A 22,679-nucleotide genomic window follows, 5' to 3' on the forward strand; every position below is an offset into this window, starting at 1 on the left:
CTTCCCAAAGTTTACTATCAATCTTATGCATATTATAATAAGGACTATATTGCATTGAATTATTTTTTTGTGGCCATTTTACAAGAGATGTCGCGATGAAGCGATTACTACCGTAAACAATACTGTTATTGTAGATTAACTTTAAGTATTAAATATGTTTACTTTATGTAATGAGTGCGAGAAACAGCTGGTTGATTGAGAATTTTGTTAAAGATATAGAAAAAAATAATAATATTTTCTGTTTTTTTTATGGTGCGGACAGTACTTTGTTCTTTTATTTCTACTATTTCAGAGATATCGATAGAATCTTTTTTTTTCTAAGAAGCTAATAGTTACACTATTTTATGTATTATAATTTTAATTATATTATAAGCTACATTTAATATTTCTCTTAAAAAAACTTAAAATAAATGAGATACAACTGTTTGTGGCGTTCGTGTCCTCTTATCAGAAAGTAATTATAAAACCAGATCTAAATGTCACACGAATTCAGGGCCACACCTCAACTACTGCCTCTCAGTTCTGATCAACTTTACTTGTATTTAAAATTGAGTGGTACTTTGACATTAAATGTCTGATAAAAACCATGTAGGTATAACTTTTACATACAAATGTATATAATTGTAATTTATACAAATATTATAAAGATGAGGCCAATCCTGGTGCAGTGGACAAAGTGTGATATAAAAGCGACAGCATGTGGGTTCGATTGCCGCTAGAGGAAATTAAATGTTTAATTTTTCCATTTTCTTCACACTGGTGTTGGCAAAGCTTGGAATTCCACCACTCAACACGCAATGCCTCCAGAATTCAGTAGAGGGGGGAACGAAGATTTTAACATTAGGTTCCCTCTGCCTACTCTATTATATGCGGGATACAATGTGACGGTAACAAAAAGAAATAAAGAATTTGTTTGCTTAAAGGCATTGATCTCATGAACTACTGAACTACTACTACTCGAATTAGGAAAAGTATTTTGGGTTGAATAGTTCTCTTAACGACTATGTCATGTGTCATACACAGTTCTCACTTATTTGGCCACGCGGGCGAAGCCACAACTAAAGGCTCGTACATATAAAAATAACATATTCAAATAAAAAACAGATGAAAACAAGATAGTTAAACATTTTTTATTTGCCTAACAATTCTCAACTAGCTTTGCTCTACATAACACTTTGCACAGTAATAAATCTAGTGTCATATGAATTTAGAAATTCCTCCTAAGTAGATTACTTGTGATCTATGGCTTTCATAATGCCGAAGCGAAGCGAAGCGAAGCGAAGCGAAGAAAAGCCGAAAAACTGGAGCGAAGTGGAAGTAAAATTTGATAAATAAATAAGTAGGTATGTAGTTTGTAGAGAGTGGCGCGGCCTCGTGACGTCACGGAGGTCGCGGCGCTTCCTACCGCGAGTAGCGGACCGCCGACACAAAAAATAGACCTTTAAATTATTTGAAATGTGATTTCATACTATTATGCTATAATTTATATATTTTTTCTTTTAACGTCAAGGTATGAAAAGGGAACCTAGTACTTAAAATCGCCATTCCCCATTATCCGTCGAATTCGGTGGTTTTGCGTGTTGAATGGCGTAATTCAACCAGACCGAAGAAATTAAAATACTAAATATTTCATTTCCTCTTAGGGAATCGAATGTATAACCCGTGGCGTTTAAAGCCATGCTTCTTAGTACATTTGCGTCCTGACTGTCCTAATATTTTATATTAAAAATAAATTAACTATAATAACCATTTATTTGTTTTCACTATAACAAACATAATCGAACGAACCTAACGGTGAAACGTAGCGTTTATAAGAACATACTCGTACTCGTATATCTATAAGAACTCTACAATTGTAATAATATGTATGTGACATACATTTGCAACTGTATCGGGCAAGGTTATGTATGAATTCTAGAGTTTCACTGCTATTTAGATATTGTTAGTATACTAGTACTTTATTTATATACGTTTATTGAGGAAAGTTATATATTTATTTATAAAAGTTTAAATATAATAATGTTTTCTAAATAAAATCTGTAAAACCATCAGAATCGTGAAACTGTAAAGCGACATTTTTGGGTTCGATATCAATATTACAATTTTTTCGCTCTGGTACCAACCAAGGTTGAATTCACTCACTCAACACGTCAGAAACGGAGAGTGTTAACACTAGGTTCCCTCTGCCTATCCTATTTTACACCGATTTTTTTATAAATGCATCTTGTACAGCGGAACAGCCTAAAAATTGTGGAATTTCCTGTCATACTTGATCATAAACAGACCGTGACTAATGCTTCTAAGGTCGAATTGAATGTTCTTTTCTTACAGTATTTGTACCTGCGACCTACCCCAGCTATAAACAAGATAGTTATTATACAAAATATATTTTTATTGGTATATTTAATTATACAACCCGGATGTAGATTGCCTTACTTTAAATTATCTATTATTTTATACCTACATTTTATATACAAAAGAATAAATAATCATCGTCATACCTATTTGGCGTCCATTATAAAGTGCTAAATTAAATTGCAGACGTAGGATAACATAACGGCACTGCCAATGAACTGTTAGCGATTCGTTTCAATCTCAAAATTCAATTTAACTCGTGGAACAGCGGCACAGAAGTGTGTCTGTTAACGCGACTGGTAGTGGGTTCGATCCCCACTCGAGGAAATGAAATATTTATTTAAATTTATGTTTTCATTTATTCGCCCTGGTGTCAAGGCAAAACGTGGCATGGGGAACGGAGTGTCTTAACACGTTCCCGATGCCTGCTGCGTGCGGGATACAGCGTGAAGCTGATTTTTCCAATTTAATTTAACAAAAAGGCATTTCCACAATGAATTATAGTAACGTTCTCGTACAAAGATCGCTGAAACATCGATTCCACAAATTTTCGACCTGGCATCAATTTAATTTTTGTTCTGTGAATAAAAACCGCATTGAACAATATATTTTTTTCTGTTTTATTAATTGATAGCCAAGCGGTTTGATATTGACGTCGGATTGCTTTCATTTGGAGAAAGATTCATTTGGTCTGGTCTTATCGCTTTGTTATGAAACAATTCGCAATATCCAAATAAATCTATCAATATTCGTATATTTCTAAAAATAAGAGCAAATGCTATAGCTCAAGGACACATTTCCTGTAGCCACGTTATGAGGCTTTTAATTACCTTTATAGCACGGCCACTCTGGCTACGGGAACCTGGGAACCTTTTCCATCAAGACACTTCCATTCTCCGCTTTCCGCCGAATTCTGGAGGCAGAGCTCATTGTTATGAATCCGACTATCTTTATTTAATGTCAACTATGCTTTTTATAGAATAATTTAAAAAAACACTATGTACTACAATAATTACCTATTAAAAAGTAATTCGAGAAGCAAAGCAAAGTTTGGTTATTGCTCGTGATCGTATCGAGCAAGGTCGTCGAGAGGAAACGTAGACCGCTCTAAAAGTCATTTTCGCATACATTGAATGTATATAATTCAAATATTTTAACTCCATAGTGTTAAACCTTCAATGGTTAGTATCAGATGAAATATGCTCGTATGAAATATAGAAGTATTGCTACGTAGGTCACCGATTGGAATAGAAATCTAAAAGTCATTTTAGTATACATTGCCTGTATAATAACTAAAATATTTTAACCCCGTAGTGTCAAACCTTCAATGTATAGCGTTTGATGAGAAATATTCCTATAAACTATAGACCGCAGTATTGTTACGTAGGTCTGTAGTGGGAATAGAAATCGTTTTAGTGATGTCGTCACAACTCAGCGATTGTCAACATTCGCTTCATTCGCTCAATGAATGTAGTAAAACGTAATAATAACGTACGAATTTACTAAGCACTGTAAATGAAAACTATATTACATTTATAATTTTGGGTGGGTGTGTCTATAAACGTGACAGGTTCCAGGTTCCCATTCGGACTAAAAAAAATAATATCCTTTTAGTGTCAAGGCACAGCGAGTTGAGTCCCGCAACTCAACACGCAATAGGACGGCAAGAGGGAAACAGACTGTTTTAACACTAGGCTCCCTCTCTCTATCCTGCTATTACAGGATAGAGCGTGAAGGTGATATTTTATTATAATACAATAAATGTAAACAATAAATAATACCATGAAAGTGTTATACCATAACCGCCATGTTTACAAGGTTTTAAATATAGAGCACTGTACGCGACGGCCCGCCTTTAATATTATGAAGTTACGTATCGCTTGCCCACGCGTAATCTCATTTGCAGCTGATTGCTCTAACTCTGACAAATAACTACAGCTATTTATTCTATCAAATTGTTAATTTTAAGAGGACTAAGTAGTTTTCATCTCTCTCTCTCTCTCTCGCTCTATACGTTACGTTTAAAGATAAATGAAAAAATGTAATATCAGTTATTAAATCCTCAAAATTGTTTGTTTTTAACCAAACAAATAAACAAAAACATCATAAAGCCAAGTTTTCAGTCATAAAAGCGTACCATATTGAAAGACAAAGCGATACGATAAAGTAATTAAAAATGTAACGAACGCGAGACCCATCAAGAGACCGGTCGGCCTAAATTGTCTTATTTCAACTAGTAGCGGCATCTAGTGTGGAGATATGTAACTTTAGTACTATGTGCTCCACCTATTTGGCCCAATATACCAATATGTTTGATTCCAATACACCAATGTTAGCGTTTCGACGAAATTAAACCTACTTACTATATGTATATATAACAGAGACATGTTAGCTTCGAGTAATTACAATAATTATGGCTCTTGCCTTTCAAAGAAAACCGGCAAATAACTAATGAGATATTGTCAGAAATTCCCTTTTTTATATAGAACATAGTATAATCTATATAACAACAAAAGAAAGATGTAGTTATAATTTTATTAAAATGAGTTCAGTCATTTTTACATTCAACAAACAGCTTGTTTCGTGTGAATGTAGAGTGGGCTGTAGTCTCGATCCGGTTGACCCGAGAGTGAAGCTAGTGTCAAATCTACCGATTCGTTGGCCAACAAGTCGACGGACAGTTTGTAAAAAGTTTCCGCTTTATAACAGCGTTGGAGTACGGTTTGGGGAAATAAAACGATATTATTGTGAGCGCAAAGAGACAAGGCGTCGTTAAATTACACTTTTGTATTTTAATATTTAATTATTGATTTGTTTTCATATTAAATATTTATCAGCTTCACGCTGTATCCCGCACACAGCAGGGTAGGCAGAGGGAACCCAGTGTTAAGACACTCCGTTCCCCACTTTCTGTCGAATACTGAGAGCATTGCGTGTTGAGTGGCAGAACTCAACGTCGCACTTTGCCTCGACACCACAGCGAAGAAATGGAAATATAAACGTAAATAAATATTTCACTTCCTCTAGTCGCGAGGAAATGAGAAGAATTTCATTTCCTCGCGTGGGAATCGAACCCACAATCTATAACGCTTACAGTCCCACGCTCGATCAAATTATCTATCTTTATATTTATCAATAAATGGCCTCCCGCATGATGCAGAGATGTAGGGGAGACAGGGGTTGGAACTAATGATTCACCCCGCACTTTTTGGACAATATGGCGTTTAGTGTTCTTAGTAACACTGGGGAGACGAAGATATTTTAAATAACCTTTTCACCAAAAATTTAATCCACAACCAACTCATTTGTAGTGAATATGTCCACACTGGGCTATGATAGCGTCGATTTGATAATCATTACATATAACATAAAAATTAACATGAACGCAGTGGAACGGTGTTTGAATGTAAGCGTGACAGTTGCAAGCTTCGCACTTGGGGGCAAGGTTTCACCCGGTCTTTTAGACAAGGTGCGGCGTTAAGTTCCACCACTCATTGCGAAGGGTTTGGCAAATTTTAGCACTAGATTTTTCTGCTTTAACACAGTAACAGGCAAAACATTAACTAAAGTGATCAAATATAATGTTTAAGTTGTACATTCGATAGACGCTATCCTCTGTCTGACTTGAATTCATGAATACGAATTATCTTAGTCTTGTAATGTAGAGCTGTTGTTTTATCGCTTTCGAGTATTATTTGCGCCATTTTTTTAGCGTCTATATTAGGGCAGTGTAGGCAAAGGGAACCTGGGAACCTAGTTTAGAGACACTCCGATCCCTATAAGATTCTTCCGTTTCCCAGATTCCGCAAAATTCTGGAGGCAGTGCGAGTTGAGAGGCGGAGAAATTTAACTCACAGCTTTGCTTAAAATATTTTTTTTCATAAAATATTATTTAGTACTAAGATTGTTATTCTTTGTTTATCATCGCCTTAGTTCCTATTTATAATTCTATTACGTTTGTCTAATTAATAACATGTAAACAAAATGCATATATGTACATGTGTACATTTCTGTTTCATTCAAGGTTGCATATAATTTTGATTGTTTTCATACAAAAAAATCGAGAAGTTTAAGATTTACGAGACAGCACTTTGGATTAAATTATGCTTCGAGTAAAATATTTATATAAGTATTTAAATTAAAATAAAATAATAAATAAATTGTTACATTTAAAGAAAAGAAATAAACCTTTTTTACTTGTTTAATACAAGAAAAAAAGGTTTATTTCTTTTTTATTATGTTTATTATGTTTATTTGACGTAAAAATATAATACAGTAATACACAATCAGTTACTGATAGTTCAACATACAATCAATGTCATATTTATCAGTTATTGGCCTTTCCGTAGCCTTATCTATATAAAAACAAATTATTAATTACATTTTTCTTTAGATTCACGCTGTATCCCGCCTTTAACAGGATAGACAAAGGGAAAATAGAGTTACGACATTCCGTTCCCGACTTTACGTCAAATGAGGCATTGCGTGTTGAATGGCGTAATTTAACGCCGCGTTTTGTCATTCTACCATAGTGACTAAATAAAAATATAACAATTCATTCTCGTGAGTGGGAATCGAATCCACAACCATTCCATTTATAATTAAACGCTCTCACATTGCCTACTGATAGCGTACACCACATATATTAAAATAATAAATATTTCTACGAATTTTTACCTACAATCAGTGACATCCCAAGTGGGCCTCTACGACCTCTATACTATTTTTCGATTATAAAATTGATATAAAATTGAATAAAACTTTAATTATAACAACTATTTGTTTTATTGCTACTAGAAGCTATTCGTGGCGCAAGGGTTCAAAGTGACTATAAACGTGACAGGTTGTGAGTTCAATTCCCATTTGAGGAAATTAAATATTTAATATTTTGATTTCTTTGCTCTGGTGTCGAAGCAAAGTTTCAAGAATTCGGTGGAAAATGAGAAACGGAATATCTTAATGTTAGGTTCCCTTTGCCTACCCTGCTGTGAGCGTGACGCAAAAATAAATTGTTTTATTTTACTTTATTATAGATACTAATTGTTTTTTTCTATTTTTCTTTAATTTCGTTGCTATAACAAAACCTCGTTAGAGTTAAAAGTAATGTAAATGTGATAATTGTAAGTGTTCCGCTCCTTATCATTAGCAAGACCATAACCGACTCATTTGACCGGATTGCTTATTAACGTATATTTGGTAATAAATGACTGGAAACGTGTGTAGGAAAATTAAAACCTAACTAAAAAAAGTATAATTTTAGATTATTTTAATATATATTGTAGATAGCGTTGTGTTGAGACCGTGGTGGCCTAGTGGCGCAAGGGCAACTGTTAACGCGACGGTAGTAGGTTCGATTCTGACTCGAGAATTTAATGAGTAATACTTTCAATTTCCCCGCAGAGTTCCTTACTCTGGTAACAGGGCAAAGCGTGACATTGAATTTCAGCAGTCGTCACGCCATGACTCTAAATCAAAAATCGTCCGAATAAAAAGAGAACGGAGTGGTTTAACACTAGGTTCCAAGGTTCCTACACTGCTATGTGCGAGATATAACTTGAAGCTAAAAGAAAACTAGATTATGCAATATACCAAACATCTTATACGTCGATAAGAATATTCACTTGGAAATAAGAGATTTATTTAAACTTCTTGTCACAAATGCAACCTAAACTTCTAACTCTATTGTTAGTTTTGAGCATTGTGCTGCTTACAAACTACATGCTTTGTTTTAGTAGGTAATGCTAGGACTAAATATATTTTACTTAAAAAAAAATAACTCTATAAATCCAAAAGAGAATAATTACTCCTAAACAAATAAAACTATATTTAAACAGAATCATAATTGGAATGCATAAAAAAATAGAGAGAGAGAAAAAACAAAGGGCTAAATACACACATAACAGGATATGCAGGAACCTGGGAACCTTGTGTTAAAACACTCGTTTTTGCATTAAGATACTTTCATTTCAAACTTTTCCCAAAATTTTGAGACAAAAGGGATCAAACCCGCAACCGCCGCGTACTGCTCTACGACGGCCTTTTTTATTTTATTTACTTATAAATAAAAAAATATATACTAGTATTAGCAGTATTTAATAAAAAATACAAATAGAAAATTTCTATTCCACTCAAACACATAAATAACATTGTAACCTAATAGAGGAACGGTATCAACTCTATAACAGCGACGCAGCTACTTGCCACGCAAATATAATACTACGAGAAAATAAGACCTGCTTTCACTTTGTATGTTCTAACTAAAGTTGTATTAATTAGTATTTCTTTATTTTAGTTTTGATTTGTAAAGGAAATTTTATTTTTTTATACGGTAGTTGGCAAGTGGTCGCGTACTAGTGGATTCGATTCTCCTCCGGAAATGTACTTAAAATTCCTTTTGGCTAGACGAGGTGCGATATTAAGGTCTGTCATGCGAGACTCAATCTAAAAATATAATAATTTATGCATCAGAGGGGTTGTATTTTTATAATTTTGTATAAAATAATTCTACGAATATCCTATATTATTATCAGTTATTTTGAAATATTAAAATGTTGATAATCGGTAGAAAGTGGGTAACTAAAATGGCTTAATAAGAACGAAGTGTCTAAACACTAGGTTCCCAGGTTCCCTCTACTTATTTTGCTATGTATGTAATACAGTATGAAGCTAATATTAACATTTGCAATTGTTAGTGACTGACTAATGACATCTTTCGTTTCTTATTTTCCTTTTAACTAGGTACATTAAATACCTTTGTATGAGATATCGTACTCTCTACTAAAGATTTCAATATTTGAACGAATACTAATAAACTTTTAAAACAAAGCCAAAAATCTTACAAAACAATTATGAAATAGAGCCAAATGATAGTAAATATCAAAAATAGTTTTGTACTGTAACTAAGAGAAGCTCCTAGTACTATTAATAAAGCTGACAACACACCGGTCTACCGTGTTTCAAAAGCGACATATTGACGCATTTACCGTCGATTTGTACTCATTGTACCAACTTATAAGGACAGATAGAAAACAACTCTTATGCCTTTTTAATATAGACTAGATTGTGGTTGAAAAATGTAAAAAATGTATAGAAAAGTTAAAATATTAGACTATTTAAATAACAAGAGCGCTATACTTAAATGAATTAAAAGAAGCTTTTACATATTCTTTATTACCTGTATATGTAAATTAATAGACAAAAGTCGCTTTGTTTTGTTTTTCTTGTGGATGACGTTTGACAAAGTTGGTTCTTGTCTGTCTGTACGTTGTTCATCAATCAGTAGTAGTAAAGATTTTGTAATATTACATGTTAAAGATTTCTTTTGTATATACAAAATTATTCAAACTTTAACTGGACCGTATAAAACATAGCAATTGTCAATTAATAAAAAAAAGAATAAAGTACGACAAGAACTTGAAAGGACAAAAAAAAATCAGTAGTAATAGGAGACAGAGAGAACTTTAGTGTTGAGACCATGTAATCTCCACTTTTCATCCGAATTCGACACATGTGTTGTGGCGAATCTTAACGCTGCTCTCTGTCTGACAATGACAATAAGTCAAATGCTTGCGAACCCTCTAGCTTCAACAACTAAGGAAAATAATATTATTATATTAATATTTCATAGATGTAGGATTATAATTATTGAGTATAATTAATTTAATATCTTATAGTGGCATAATGTAAATTTCCAACTAAGGTACCTAAGGTAAAACACTGCATTTATTGCATTCAAAATTGATGATTTCCCTCAAACGATTAGCGTCTGTTTACTTGTCCTTTCACTTAATTTACATTATAGATAAGCACACCTACTTGTGGGATTTGAAGCTACTGCATTTATATATTACTTTTAGTAATAATTCTAGCAATAATTATTGCAAGTAATAAATTGAGCAATTTTTGAACAAAAAGTTGATAAATATTTTATAATATTACAGGACGTAGGATTCTGTTTGTTGGTCCTTCCACCCACTTCAAAATTTTTATTTATCAAAAAGTAGGGTTGGAAAATTAAATAGAAACCTTTATGCGGAAATATCAATCCTAAGCTGAACTTGAGATAAAGTGGCTATTTTGTTACTAAATTGCCTCTTCTTATTTAAAAGAGGCCAATCTGTCTACTTAATAAAAAAAAAACCACACGTGGACACAGATATAAGTATTTAAGTTTAATTAAACCATACATTTCTATGATTCAAAGTTGAATCTTTACTTTTCTTCTTTGTTAGTATGAAGTATTGCAATATTTTTGCCCTATTTTGATTAAGTTCCTTTGTCTTATTTCGAAACAATTTGCATTATACATATATTTGGCAATATTTATCATTTTTCTTATGTATATCAATTTAAAATTCCAACTACAATATTTAGAAATATTATTATAGAAAAATAAAAAAAATCAGAATTAAGTAATTAATTATAAATAACTAAATAATAGACTAGACCATGCGTATATTTCTTTTTCAAAAACTAAAGAATAGTATGTGGATTCATAATATGGATTTCAGTGAGATGCCTGCACCCTATTTTGCGAGACGCTCCCCGCCCTTATTAGAGTAGAGTACACTGTACAAGACAAAACCAATCATAATACTATACACGTAAGGTTCAAAATATGTTACATGGCGAAATTTCATTCGTTTCTCTATAATACAGTCAAATATGATCGAAACTGTTATGATAATAAAAGTCTTAAGGTATATTTAGGTTAAACGAAGAAATAACAAAGCTATGTTATTTAGTATTTAAAGCGTAACTACAATTATAATTTGATTTTAGACAAATAATAAGATTAGTAGGTAAATTCGGAAAATAACCAAAACTATCTCAAGAAAAAGATTTTATTTAATATGAACCAGAAAGCAGTTTTTTGGCCTTTGTGGCACTGTGGAACAAGGTTCGACTCTGAAAGCTTTGTCTGTGGGTTCTATCCCCACTCAGAGAAATAAATTATTTGCTTTGCGTATCCGTTAGGAAAGAGGAAGACAGAGTATCATGGCACTAAATTCTCTCTGCCACTACGCCTTCTCGGTCTCTACATTATGGAATAATATTTAAATGTACGAGAAAATAGTAAAAAACAATATAACATCGATTATACAGCATTGAAAGTAACAGTATTACCATCGAAACTAACATACGAACCGCGTCACTGTCTATTTATAGCTCGCTGTTCAATTTCGAACATCTTAAATTGGTATTTTAAACTATTTGATTATTTAACGGAGAGTTGCCATTTTGAAAACGATGTCAAAATATATTTACTTGAAAATTGGGTGTAATCAGTATATTTAATGAGACCACCGTAGCGCAGTGGAGATGGTAATGGGTACGATTCCCAATGGGAAGAATGAATTATGTTTATTTTTATCGCTCTCGTAAGACAAGTAAAGAGTTTAGTTCCGCTACCCAACACGCCATGTCTCGAATCTCCCGGAAGCGTAGAGCGGCATATCCTAATTTAATTTACTCGAGTAGGTATCGAATCCACGACCTGGCTCATTTATCTACTATTAATATCTAATATTTAATTATTTAGAATAACTGAACAAATATTATATATCATTGTTTATTTATATCATTTAAACAACTGTATATCTGTATCTAGAACAGATATAAGAAGATATACGTGAAACATCAAGTTAATGTATTACATCTTATATTTCACGCGAGGCCGTTAGGACTAGCTTCGTTAATGCGGGCGAAACCGCAGATTCTATGTAGTTATGGAGAAAACATTGTATTACTAATATTGTTAATGTTTCACGATAAAACACTTTTATTTAATACAATAAAAAAATATTATATTTATATGATATTAATTATATCATAGCGGCGTTAAGTTCCGCCACTCAAGTTCCGGAAAGTAGGGAACGGAATATTGATTATATTATATACTTAATTTAATTTAAGCAATGTTTCGTAACTTTTTAATTTTAATTTCGTATATAAAAATACGGTTTTACACTAGGAATTTTGGATTTTTTTATAATCTTTTGAATAAGTAATAATAATCATATATCACACGGAGATTGAATGCGCGTTCTTCAACAGAATAAACTAAACTGTCCGGAAACTAAAGGAAAGTAAGTTATTTACAAAAACATGTAAATAAATTAAAAAAAATCTTCAAATAATAAAGATACGCAAAATAATTATTTTTAGTTAAAATTATTATTAATAAATAAATTTTTTAAATAAATAATAATTGATCTATACTCAGACGCAAGCAATGACCATAAATGGGCAATAAGAATCACTATGACGTATACATTTAAGGATAAATATTTTAGCCTTGTTCTGTGAAAGCGACGAGCGACGTCACTCAGCAACGAACAAGTGAGTCTAATCTAAAATTATTATTATTAAAGGTTCCTATTATTACTTGAGACTTTTTGGTTATTATACTTATTATTACTAGTTAGCTATGACGTGTACCGAGATTGATAATTGATGAGAAAGGAAGTAGCCAAGAAAAAAACAACTATATTGTCATGGGACTTTTACAGTTGGATAGCGCAGACTTCCGGTAACACGTATACAGTATGCTCTGTAAAGCTAGAGGACAGTCGGGTATCGCCACGGGCCATAACTAGTATGATATCGAAGTTTTTTTTTTCAGATTTAATTCGTGCAAGATTGTGTATTAATTGCAAGGGAAAGTTTCGTATCTAACACTAATTTCTTTGTCCGCACCATCGCATACCAATCGGTTACGTCATGGGCGTCACGAATACTCCCCCCCCACTCCCGGCCCCCTCTCGCCCCTCCCCCTCCCCCCAGCCCCATGTTATCAATCATTCCTACTCATTATTAAAACACTTTTCTTATTTTATTAAACCCTTATATTATCAGGCCTGATGATTGAATAAGAGTCCTATGTTCACTTTAAATACAATAATATGTTTTTTAGTTATATGCAATAAAGTTCATTTTAATTTAAATTTGAAATTGTCGTTTGAAACTATTCATAATTTACATAATAATAAAAAGTTGAAGACGATTGTATATTCAAACCATCACGTACGTCTTTATTGTGTTATACCAACTTATTTTTAATCATATTCCAGTATACTATTAATAAAAAAAAGTTATAAATCTAAACACTTCATTAATTTAAAATTACTTCTAAAAACCGCTTCACGCTTAACTAATCAGCTATATTTTCTCATAATAATAATTATAACAATAATTATAAATAAACATCTGTGTTGACGCTATCAAGTACCAGATGCCTTTCCAAAACCTGTTCCAGCATATTTTTTTATCCTCCATCCATATTTACTAATTACTCATTTAGGAGTCAAACCTCTACTCTACGAGTCAAAGTAGAGTATAAAAGTTACCTCAAATTTACTAATTACTCATTTACGAGTCACCGCATATCTCTACCGGAGTCATAGTAGACTATAAAAGTTACCTGCTAATTAAACAAAGAGGTCGGTCTGTGACAATACACACAAACATGCACTAGCACATGGATATGATATGGGCAGCGGGATACGAGTCAGTGCTCAGCAGCGGGACGCGGCCGTCGCACGTCAGCCCGCGGGCGGCTATCGACAAAGACTGTTTTGCTGGCCTGGTGTACACTGTACAGTGCTCTCAACGAAAATTGGCCCGCTATAGTTATATTTTCTGAACGTTTTCGCTTTGTTTAAAAAGAACCAAATTATTAGAAGCACGAAAAATCATAAAATCAAATTTGCGTTATTATTTATAACTGTAAAAACAATTTTATGTTGGCCACGACTCGTCGGCAGTACTATACACTGTACTGGCACGAGCGGGCGAACAGCTGATGTAGCGCACACCTGTACATTATCAGCCAGTAGTAGCAGCCAGTACGCTCTCAGACCGTCGCGGGCGCATTTCTCAACTGTATGACGCGAGAATGAACACCGTGTGAACGTTAACTCCGCGGTATGGGATGTTCGAACATATGACTCTATCATTTTATTAAGAATATAAGCTAAGATAATTAACTTTTAGAACATATTATTACTTAAAAAGTAGATTTTATTATTAAAATAAGGCCAGTCGTGGCGCAGGGACGATCTTCACTCGAAGATATGATAAATATTTAATATTTTGATTTTCTTCGCTTTACTGTCAAGGGAAAACGTGGCGTTAAGTTCCGCCACTCAACACGCGTGCCTCGAAGAATTCAGCGAAAAGTTTATAATTAAAAAGACAGTAACTTAGTTCAAATGAGCTCGAAGAAAATAAATAGACTTAAATTAGTAGGAACTATAGTTTTTCAGTTGGAATGCTTATTTCTTGCTCGTTAACGATACTTAATTGCATAACTATAACACGAGGTGCTTGCGTACTCGAGTTATAAATATATTTTGATATATGTAACTACAGTACATACATACATTCTCAGTCTATTGTTTTAAATTTCTGTCATTCACCTTGTCGGTCATACATTACATATATAATAATTTTACGTAACCTTTCAATTTTAGCAACGTTTTAGTTTAAAGTAAATTTTAAATTTTTATTTTTACTTTAAAAAGTTATTCGGAGAAACTTATATAAATGATGCTTATTGAGGCCAGTCGTGAGGTTTTGGGTTTGATTCCCACTCGAGTAAATTAAATATTTAATATTTTTATTTCATTTTTCAAAGAGCTGTTCTCCATATAATAATTTAGCAAGATGACAGGCTATCGTGCAAAAGGTGGCAGCTAGTGACGACAACACATAATTAACTGTACATACTTAACCTTTTACCTATTGTATATGCAATTTATAGGTACGTGTTAAACATATATGAAATATATATTACGAAAATTACTATGAACATATACTATCGTAAATATTTAATGGACACTCAATTTTAATGAGACATCTTAATTATATAGTGAAATTTACTATGCTTTTTATATATTATGTTGAAATTATCATAAACATTCGTATGGAATATGTACAACGGATTTAAGGTAAACATATTTTTTTAAAATAAGATAACCTAAGTCAACCTATGTTTCTCTAGGCAGTATAATCTATGCATTAAAAATAAAGGTGCTGACAGGAGGCTATATTTTAAAATAGTATAACATTTCAATTTTAAATCTACAATAATTTGGTACATACAGACAAACGAAAGAAATTTACCACTTAGCCCTAAGGTATCCACAAAGGTAATTATAAAATAAACATATCTACAACAATTTAAAAAGGACTTCCTTTACATTAATTAAACTACAAAAAAAGCAATTAAAAATCTTTTTATTTCTTGTTAGTTATAGATATGAGATAGAAGCGAAAGGACGAACAGACAGCCAACTCTACATATTTGGCCCCCAATACTTAGGTACCTACTATCCACGGTTGACCGCGATCATACTTTCACAATATGCCTGGCGACATTCTTTAAACAGTACTGTCATAACGTTTTAGTAAAGCATTGAATGTAGGTTAAATAGGAGTATGAGTTTGATTTTGAATGAGGATTTTAAAGAATGTCCTTGTTAGAATTATTATGAATTAGACAGTAAGTTTAGTACAATTACTTATTTTATTTAAATTTTCTTATATAAATAATAGTTTAAAATTAATATATTAATTAAGAAAACGATTGTACAGTTGCTATTGTGACGTCACAACCAGTAATTTTCTTCAGAAAATATTTAAGATGTATTTTCCTTCATATTCAGGGTGGATCAATAAGTTATTTTAAATTGTCCATCATATTCAGACCAGTCGTAGCGCAGGGGCGTAAGTGTATGACTGTCCCGCCACTCAACACCCAACACCTCCAGAATTGGGCGGAATATGGGGAATGGAGAGTTTTAACACTAGGTTCTCTCCACCTAATTTGCTGTGTGCGGGTTACAGCATGAAGGTGAAAGCAAAAGCTGGTATATTACCAGGATTTCGAGCTAAAAATATATCACAAAATTTTCAAGAACACAGACAGCTTAACTAATCGTATTATTTTACCATTCTTGGCAAGATTATTATTCATATAATTGGCTTGTGACGCTGTAATCTTCGCTTTCACGTTCGTTCATTTGAGTTAAAGCACGTGTAAATTAATTATAAGTATACATAATATGTATTTGAAGCTGTCCTAGGGGCACAAACGCGACGGTTGTGAGTTCGATGCCAGTCGATGTAAAATATTTTCATTTTCTCACTCGTTGACCATTGAATTTCTGCCACTTAATAAAATTAACTAAGTAATGTCACAAAAATCCAATAGAAAGTGAGGGACGGAGTGTTTTAACACTAGAGGCTCTAACTAGAGACTCCTGTATACATGTTTTTAATAACCAAAACTTTAAAGAGTAGTAAATTCGAAAAAATCCAAATAGGATTACATAGAAAAACAGATATTAAAACCATCATATAACAAGCGCAAGTTTGAAGCGTGCGTACAATGACACCGTGTATTAGACTTGTAAAGCTGTAAGACAAGTTCACATTAAATTTATTCGTTTCTTTTGTAAATTTATTTAATTTTGGTATTTTTTTAAGATGTACGTGAAATATTAGTTATTGTATATGATAATTAAAGAACAATTAATATTGGGACTAGCTTTAATATATGGTAGAAACGGTTATGATTACCATATGGTTTGTATTGATTCTAATTTTATTTTAAACTTTAACTGATATTAATTGCTGTTTTATATATGTATATTAACATATAGTAAACGTTTAGGCTTATAATAAGAATTGGTTAGTTAAAAAACTGCTAAACTATTTTCATTTTATCTTCAATTTAATAAAATTTTAAATAAACAGCTTACTTACGATTTTTAATTTCTGTCAAAAATAGGAAAAAAAATCTTAATCAAAACAAACGATATTCCAATATTTGTATTTTTCCAATGCCTTTGACAGAAAAATTATGTTAGATAAATTAAACGCGACAAGATATAAAAACCAATATAAGCATCTAATAAAAACTTTTTTATTTTCACACTTCTTGGCTCTACCTCCTGCTCTATAAACTAAAGACAGATCACCTCGTAGTTTTATTCTCCACCTATTAACAATGCTATATCTATTAAGATATAAGGTACAAAAAGGTGAAACTCAGCTAAGTATTTTGTATAAAAGAAAATCACTATTTTTATTCCATTTCTTTATACGTGACTTACCTATGAGCATATTAAGAATTATGTTAATATTTTTTTATGTTTATTCGTAAAATAATATAATTTTTAACCAAATTTTAATAAAAAACAATTACTATAGCATAACTAGAAGCCAGTCGTGGTACAGGTACACAAAGTTTAAAAGCGACTGGTTGGGGGTTCGATCCTCATTTGAGAAAATAAAATTAAATATTTATATTTTCACTTCTTCGCTCTGGTGTCAAGGCAAAGCGTTGCATTCAGATCCGCCACTCAACAAGCAACGCCTTCAGAAATCGACAAACAATGGAGAAAGGTGTTTCCTAACACTAGGTTCCCTCTGCCTAACCTGTTATATGCGGGATACATCTTGAACCTGATTTATTTCATATATAGTACAACTAATTATACTAATTTCTCCATATTCAATTCAATACAAAAACCAAGAAATTTTGAAGAAATTTGAACCCATGACGTATACTTGTATTGCGTAGTATATGAATTTAACACTAAGCGATCCTTGAACCGCGACAGACCGTAAGCAACGGCCTTACGCGAGCGTGACCGGTCTTATCATGTCGGTACAATGACTTTAACTTTTAATACTAACTTATAGATATAATAGATAAGTTAACTTAACTGGGGGTTTTGGTTAATTAAGTTAAATTATTTTACTATGGCAGTACGTTTTTATGTTAACTTTGTGTATTTTTTAAACGGTTTTATTTAGCTCACCCCGTTTATTTGTTTGTTTGGGTCAAATTTAGTAATTGAAATTTAACCCTCTTCCCGTTAACCGATTGATCTGAAATTTGGTATACGCCTTTGATTCTGGTGACAATACAATTATCCATATTCAATATTATTGTGAATCCAAGATGGCCGCCGCTACAAGATGGCGGACAACTTAGTTTTTTTCAATCCCATCAATATGGGTATCAAATGAAAGGGCTTGTCAATTAGAATTCAGTGGACTATACAAAATCAAAATCCAAGATGGCCAACACTACAAGATGGCGGACAAGTTAGTTTTTTTCAATCCTATCAATACGGGTATCAAATGAAAGGGCTTGTCAAGTAGAATTCAGTGGACTACACAAAATCAAAATCCAAGATGGCCGCCGCTACAAGATGGCGGACAAGTTAGTTTTTTTCGATCCCATCAATATGGGTATCAAATGAAAGGGCTTATCAAGTAGAATTCAGGGCACTATACAAAATCAAAATCAAAGATGGCCACTGCTACAAAATGGCGGATAATGTAGTTTTCAATCCCATCAATATGGGTATCAAAATAAAGGGCTTGGTAAGTATAATACAGTATACTATACACAATTACAATATGAATCTCCCACCTAAGTCAAGATCTGGTATCCTGTCGAGGACTGTGTGGCTATAGGGTGCCTAAAAATGAGACGTCGCTAGGGGTACACCACCCAAGGTAAAAGGTAAAAGCGCGCCGAGAACTGTATGGCACTAGGTGGATAAAAATGATATGTCGTTAGCGTTTTCCCCTCAAGATTCAGGCACATCTTGTTGTACATAGCCTTGCTCCTCTATTGGACCTCTGGGGGGTCGATTGTAACATTCTCCATTAACCTTGCAATAATGAGGCACTCAACGAATTGAATAGTAGGAGAAATAAAAACTAAAAACTTAAAAATAAAAAAGTAAAAAAAAAAATTTAAGTTAAACGGTTTTATATTGCAGATAAATGTACTAAAAAATAAAAAATAATATCATGGAAATTATGATTACTAAAATAAAATCGTGGGGCACGTCCAATATCTACAATCGAAAGACATGGCATGAGACTTCACCCACCTAGTGGTAAGTAGAAAGTGTCCCCACGATTTTATTTTAGTAATCATAATTTCCATGATATTATTTTTTATTTTTTAGTACATTTATCTGCAATATAAAACCGTTTAACTTAAAATTTTTTTTTTACTTTTTTATTTTGAAGTTAGTGTTAAGTGTGCAAACTCAAATGCTCGTATAAATGTATAAATGCTTGATATCTATAAAAAAAATAATAATAAAATTGAATTAAATATATAAAATGCAAGGTAATAGATTTGTTGCAAGCCTCCGTAAACCTTGTCATATGCTCATATTATAATATCTATAGCTCATTAAAAAAAGACCGGCACCGTCTTATGTAAGTGTTGCCATATATTTCATTAATAAATATTTTTTACCATGTTCTCAAATAGTAATAACTGTTTTTTTTTAAATTAAATAAACAAAAAGTATAATTATTAATTTATATAAAAAACTTAAATTATAGAAGCAACAATAATAGACAAGTTATAAGGAAACGCCATTTAATTTGGAATTTCTTATATTTATCCATTTTAACAGTAGCGACCAATAAAATAATACAAGTTACGACATATTTGTAGCAAGAGCCAAGTCAATCTGTTTCACAAGTCTATAAAATTGAATGTTTAATATTATACTGTCCCTTTAAATAGTTCTCATAACTTGTCTTTTTGGTTTTGCGTGAGGTTAAATACGTGTATATATGACTGGTGGACCCGGACGCGGCTTCGCCCGCTTGAACTATACAAATATTTATTAAACATGTTTATGAAATTATTTTCAATTTAGATTTTAATAAAAATCCATATAAACTTTCAACCCCTATTTCATGCCTTTAGGGTTAAAATTGTTCAAAATCTCTTCTTAGTGGATGTCCAGATAAACATCTGTTAAAATTTTACGTTTCTTTGCACAGCGATTAAACCTGTGCGTGCGTCTTACCTCAGTCAGTGAGAACATGTCCTTTTATATATATAGATATATGTATTGACGTCATACATTTTTACTTGTAAATTGTAATCCTTCTTAAGGAAGGACAATTGCAGAAATGTGATTGCGTAAAACTATATTATATGATAAAAGCCATTTTTCGGGAAGTCGGGAAAAACTATGGAAAGCTATATAATAATAAAAATTAAAATATATGGAATTCTCCACAGTATTTCTCAACATAACTCAATGATATTCTAGGAGTTTTACTAATTTGTGATACCTACATATATCCAAAGCTAAAAATCTAATTACTTTTCTGATAAAACGAGTACCCAATTTCTATCCAACAACAAGACTATACTTATATAATTGATTTTTTTTTTTTTTTTTCGGACTTGACTTTAATGCTGTTAGCCTTACTGGCCTTTACAGCGACACCGGGTGGGTAGGGAAGAGGGTACTCTGTCCCTGAAAATATGCAGGCACTGTGTGGCTGCCTGTGGGGAGTGCCGACGACGCAAGGGCGCCCCCTGCGGGGCTCGAACCTCGGCTTGCGGTCGTCGAGCGGGCTGGGAGTTTCCCTATTCTAAGCAAAGCCGGCCGCGACACAGAAGCCGCGACCGGGGGATAAAATTAGACTAATCTAAGGGAGCTAACGGTCCCTAACCGCTGGACCCGACGGCGCCGAGGCGCCGCCGGGCCGTGAGATAAGCTAGACTACGTCGTCGATTCCGGCGACGACGGTGTGTGTGTCGTGCGTGTGTAGTGTGTTTCCTACCTACGTACGGGCCGTTTGCTACGGTAATGGCGTCATCGGGGTCTAAGAGGACGCTACGCGGGCGTCTACGAATCGCGTGAGGCGTGTAATTACACGCCTCAGCGACGAGGGGGTTCGCGTGCGAGCCTGCGCGCTCAAAGTAGCGCTTCGCTAAGCGTTTGCAGTGCTCGTGAATCGATTCCAGTTCAAAATCTCTATGTAGGTCGACATTACGCACGTACCAGGGGGAACCTGATGCGATGCGCAGGAATTTATTTTGCACTTTTTGCAAGGGAGCAAGCTTGGTGTGCGCGAACGCAACGCAAGCGTAAGTAAGGACAGGTCTAATACAAGCTTTGTATAGTGTCAGCTTATTTCTAAGTGACATTTTACTATTCTTGTTTATGAGATAATATAATCTATTGAGAATGTACTTTGCTTTATTGCAGACTTTTGTAATGTGGGGTTTGAAAGTTAATCTAGAGTCTAGAGTGACACCTAGATATTTGACCTGTTTTTCCCAGGGAATGGGTTTGTCTAAGAGATGGATGGTAGAGACTCTTATATTTTTATTGAGAGGGAAGAGTATTGCTTTACTCTTCTCGGGATTGACTTCGATTCTCCATTGGCGGAACCACTCACCGAGTGCGCGGGCCGCTTTCTGGAGTCGATCTTTTAATAGGATAGTACAACGCGAGGTTGTGAAGAGGGCTGTATCGTCGGCGTACATAGCCAGGTGAACACCCGGAGTGAGCGGGATATCACTGGAGTACAACGAGTACAGGATAGGACTTAGCGTAGAGCCTTGTGGCACGCCTGCGCGGAGGAGGCGGGGGGAAGAGAGAGTGCCTTCGACTTTATAGCGAAAGTATCTATTCGAGAGAAAGTCCCGCAGGATGTGTACGAGACAATCTGGCAAGCCGTAAACGGCGCGCAGCTTGTAAATCAAGCCGTTATGCCAGACTTTATCGAAAGCTTTCGCTATATCGAGAAAAATAGCAGCTGTATTGCTGTGAGAAGGATCCCTAAGGTTGTATCGAGCTATATGCTCTACAACACGGTGGACTTGATGTATGGCGGAATGTTTCTTTCTGAAACCGAATTGCTCATTACAGAGCAGAGAGTCGGCCTCTACCACCTCTGAGAGTCTAACGAGAATGATTCTCTCGTAAATTTTACCTAAACAGCTGAGAAGGCTGATAGGTCGATAACTGGACGGGATATTCCGCGGCTTATTAGGCTTGGGAATGCCTATGACTATGGCCTCCTTCCATTCGTCGGGGAATGAGCACGACTTAAGAAGGGAATTGAAAATAATGACCAATAGAGATATGAACTGAGCCGGTAGGGACTTGAACATTCTATTAGACAATTTATCGGGCCCCGGGGCCTTCCTATCTTTGAGGTTTTTGATGATGACTTTGACCTCGTCTTCAGAGGTCGGGCGGAGCGGTTCCCCTTGCGGGGGCGTCAGCGCCCATTCTGCGACCGCGGAATCCACACGCGCAATGTGGCTCGGATCACAGGGCTGACTACTCGGGGTACATTGAGCCTCTAAACTGTCAGCGAGACATTCCGCTTTTTCGGTGTCATCGGCGGCAATTGAACAATCTGACCTAACTAGAGGAGGCATAGTCGAGAGACAATCGACTCTAAAAGCTCGCGACAGCGCCCAGAATGCCTGGTGCGATGGAGCGAGCCCCTCGAGCTTCTTA

The 22,679-nt window shown here is 34.1% G+C and overlaps 1 protein-coding gene across 2 annotated transcripts in view; it reads right to left on the reverse strand.

Moving 5' to 3' along the window:
- The window catches only part of LOC146530699 (uncharacterized), a 146,260-nt gene that overhangs the window by 50,634 nt on the left and 72,947 nt on the right, over positions 1 to 22,679 (reverse strand). The window contains exon 1 of one of the 2 annotated variants that reach the window (XM_085199132.1): positions 13,778 to 13,912. The exons of the other annotated variant lie outside the window; for it this stretch is intronic. Within the exon in view, the coding sequence (XP_085055258.1) occupies positions 13,778 to 13,824 (47 nt within the window). The 5' untranslated portion in view covers positions 13,825 to 13,912. Of the gene's footprint in view, positions 1 to 13,777; positions 13,913 to 22,679 lie in introns of those variants that run through there. 2 annotated transcript variants of the gene reach the window in all.

The sequence above is a fragment of the Heliconius melpomene genome, chromosome 16, assembly GCF_056956725.1.
Source record: "Heliconius melpomene rosina isolate 202511_hmr_F chromosome 16, ASM5695672v1, whole genome shotgun sequence".
In the NCBI taxonomy this organism is placed as follows: Eukaryota; Metazoa; Arthropoda; class Insecta; order Lepidoptera; family Nymphalidae; genus Heliconius; species Heliconius melpomene.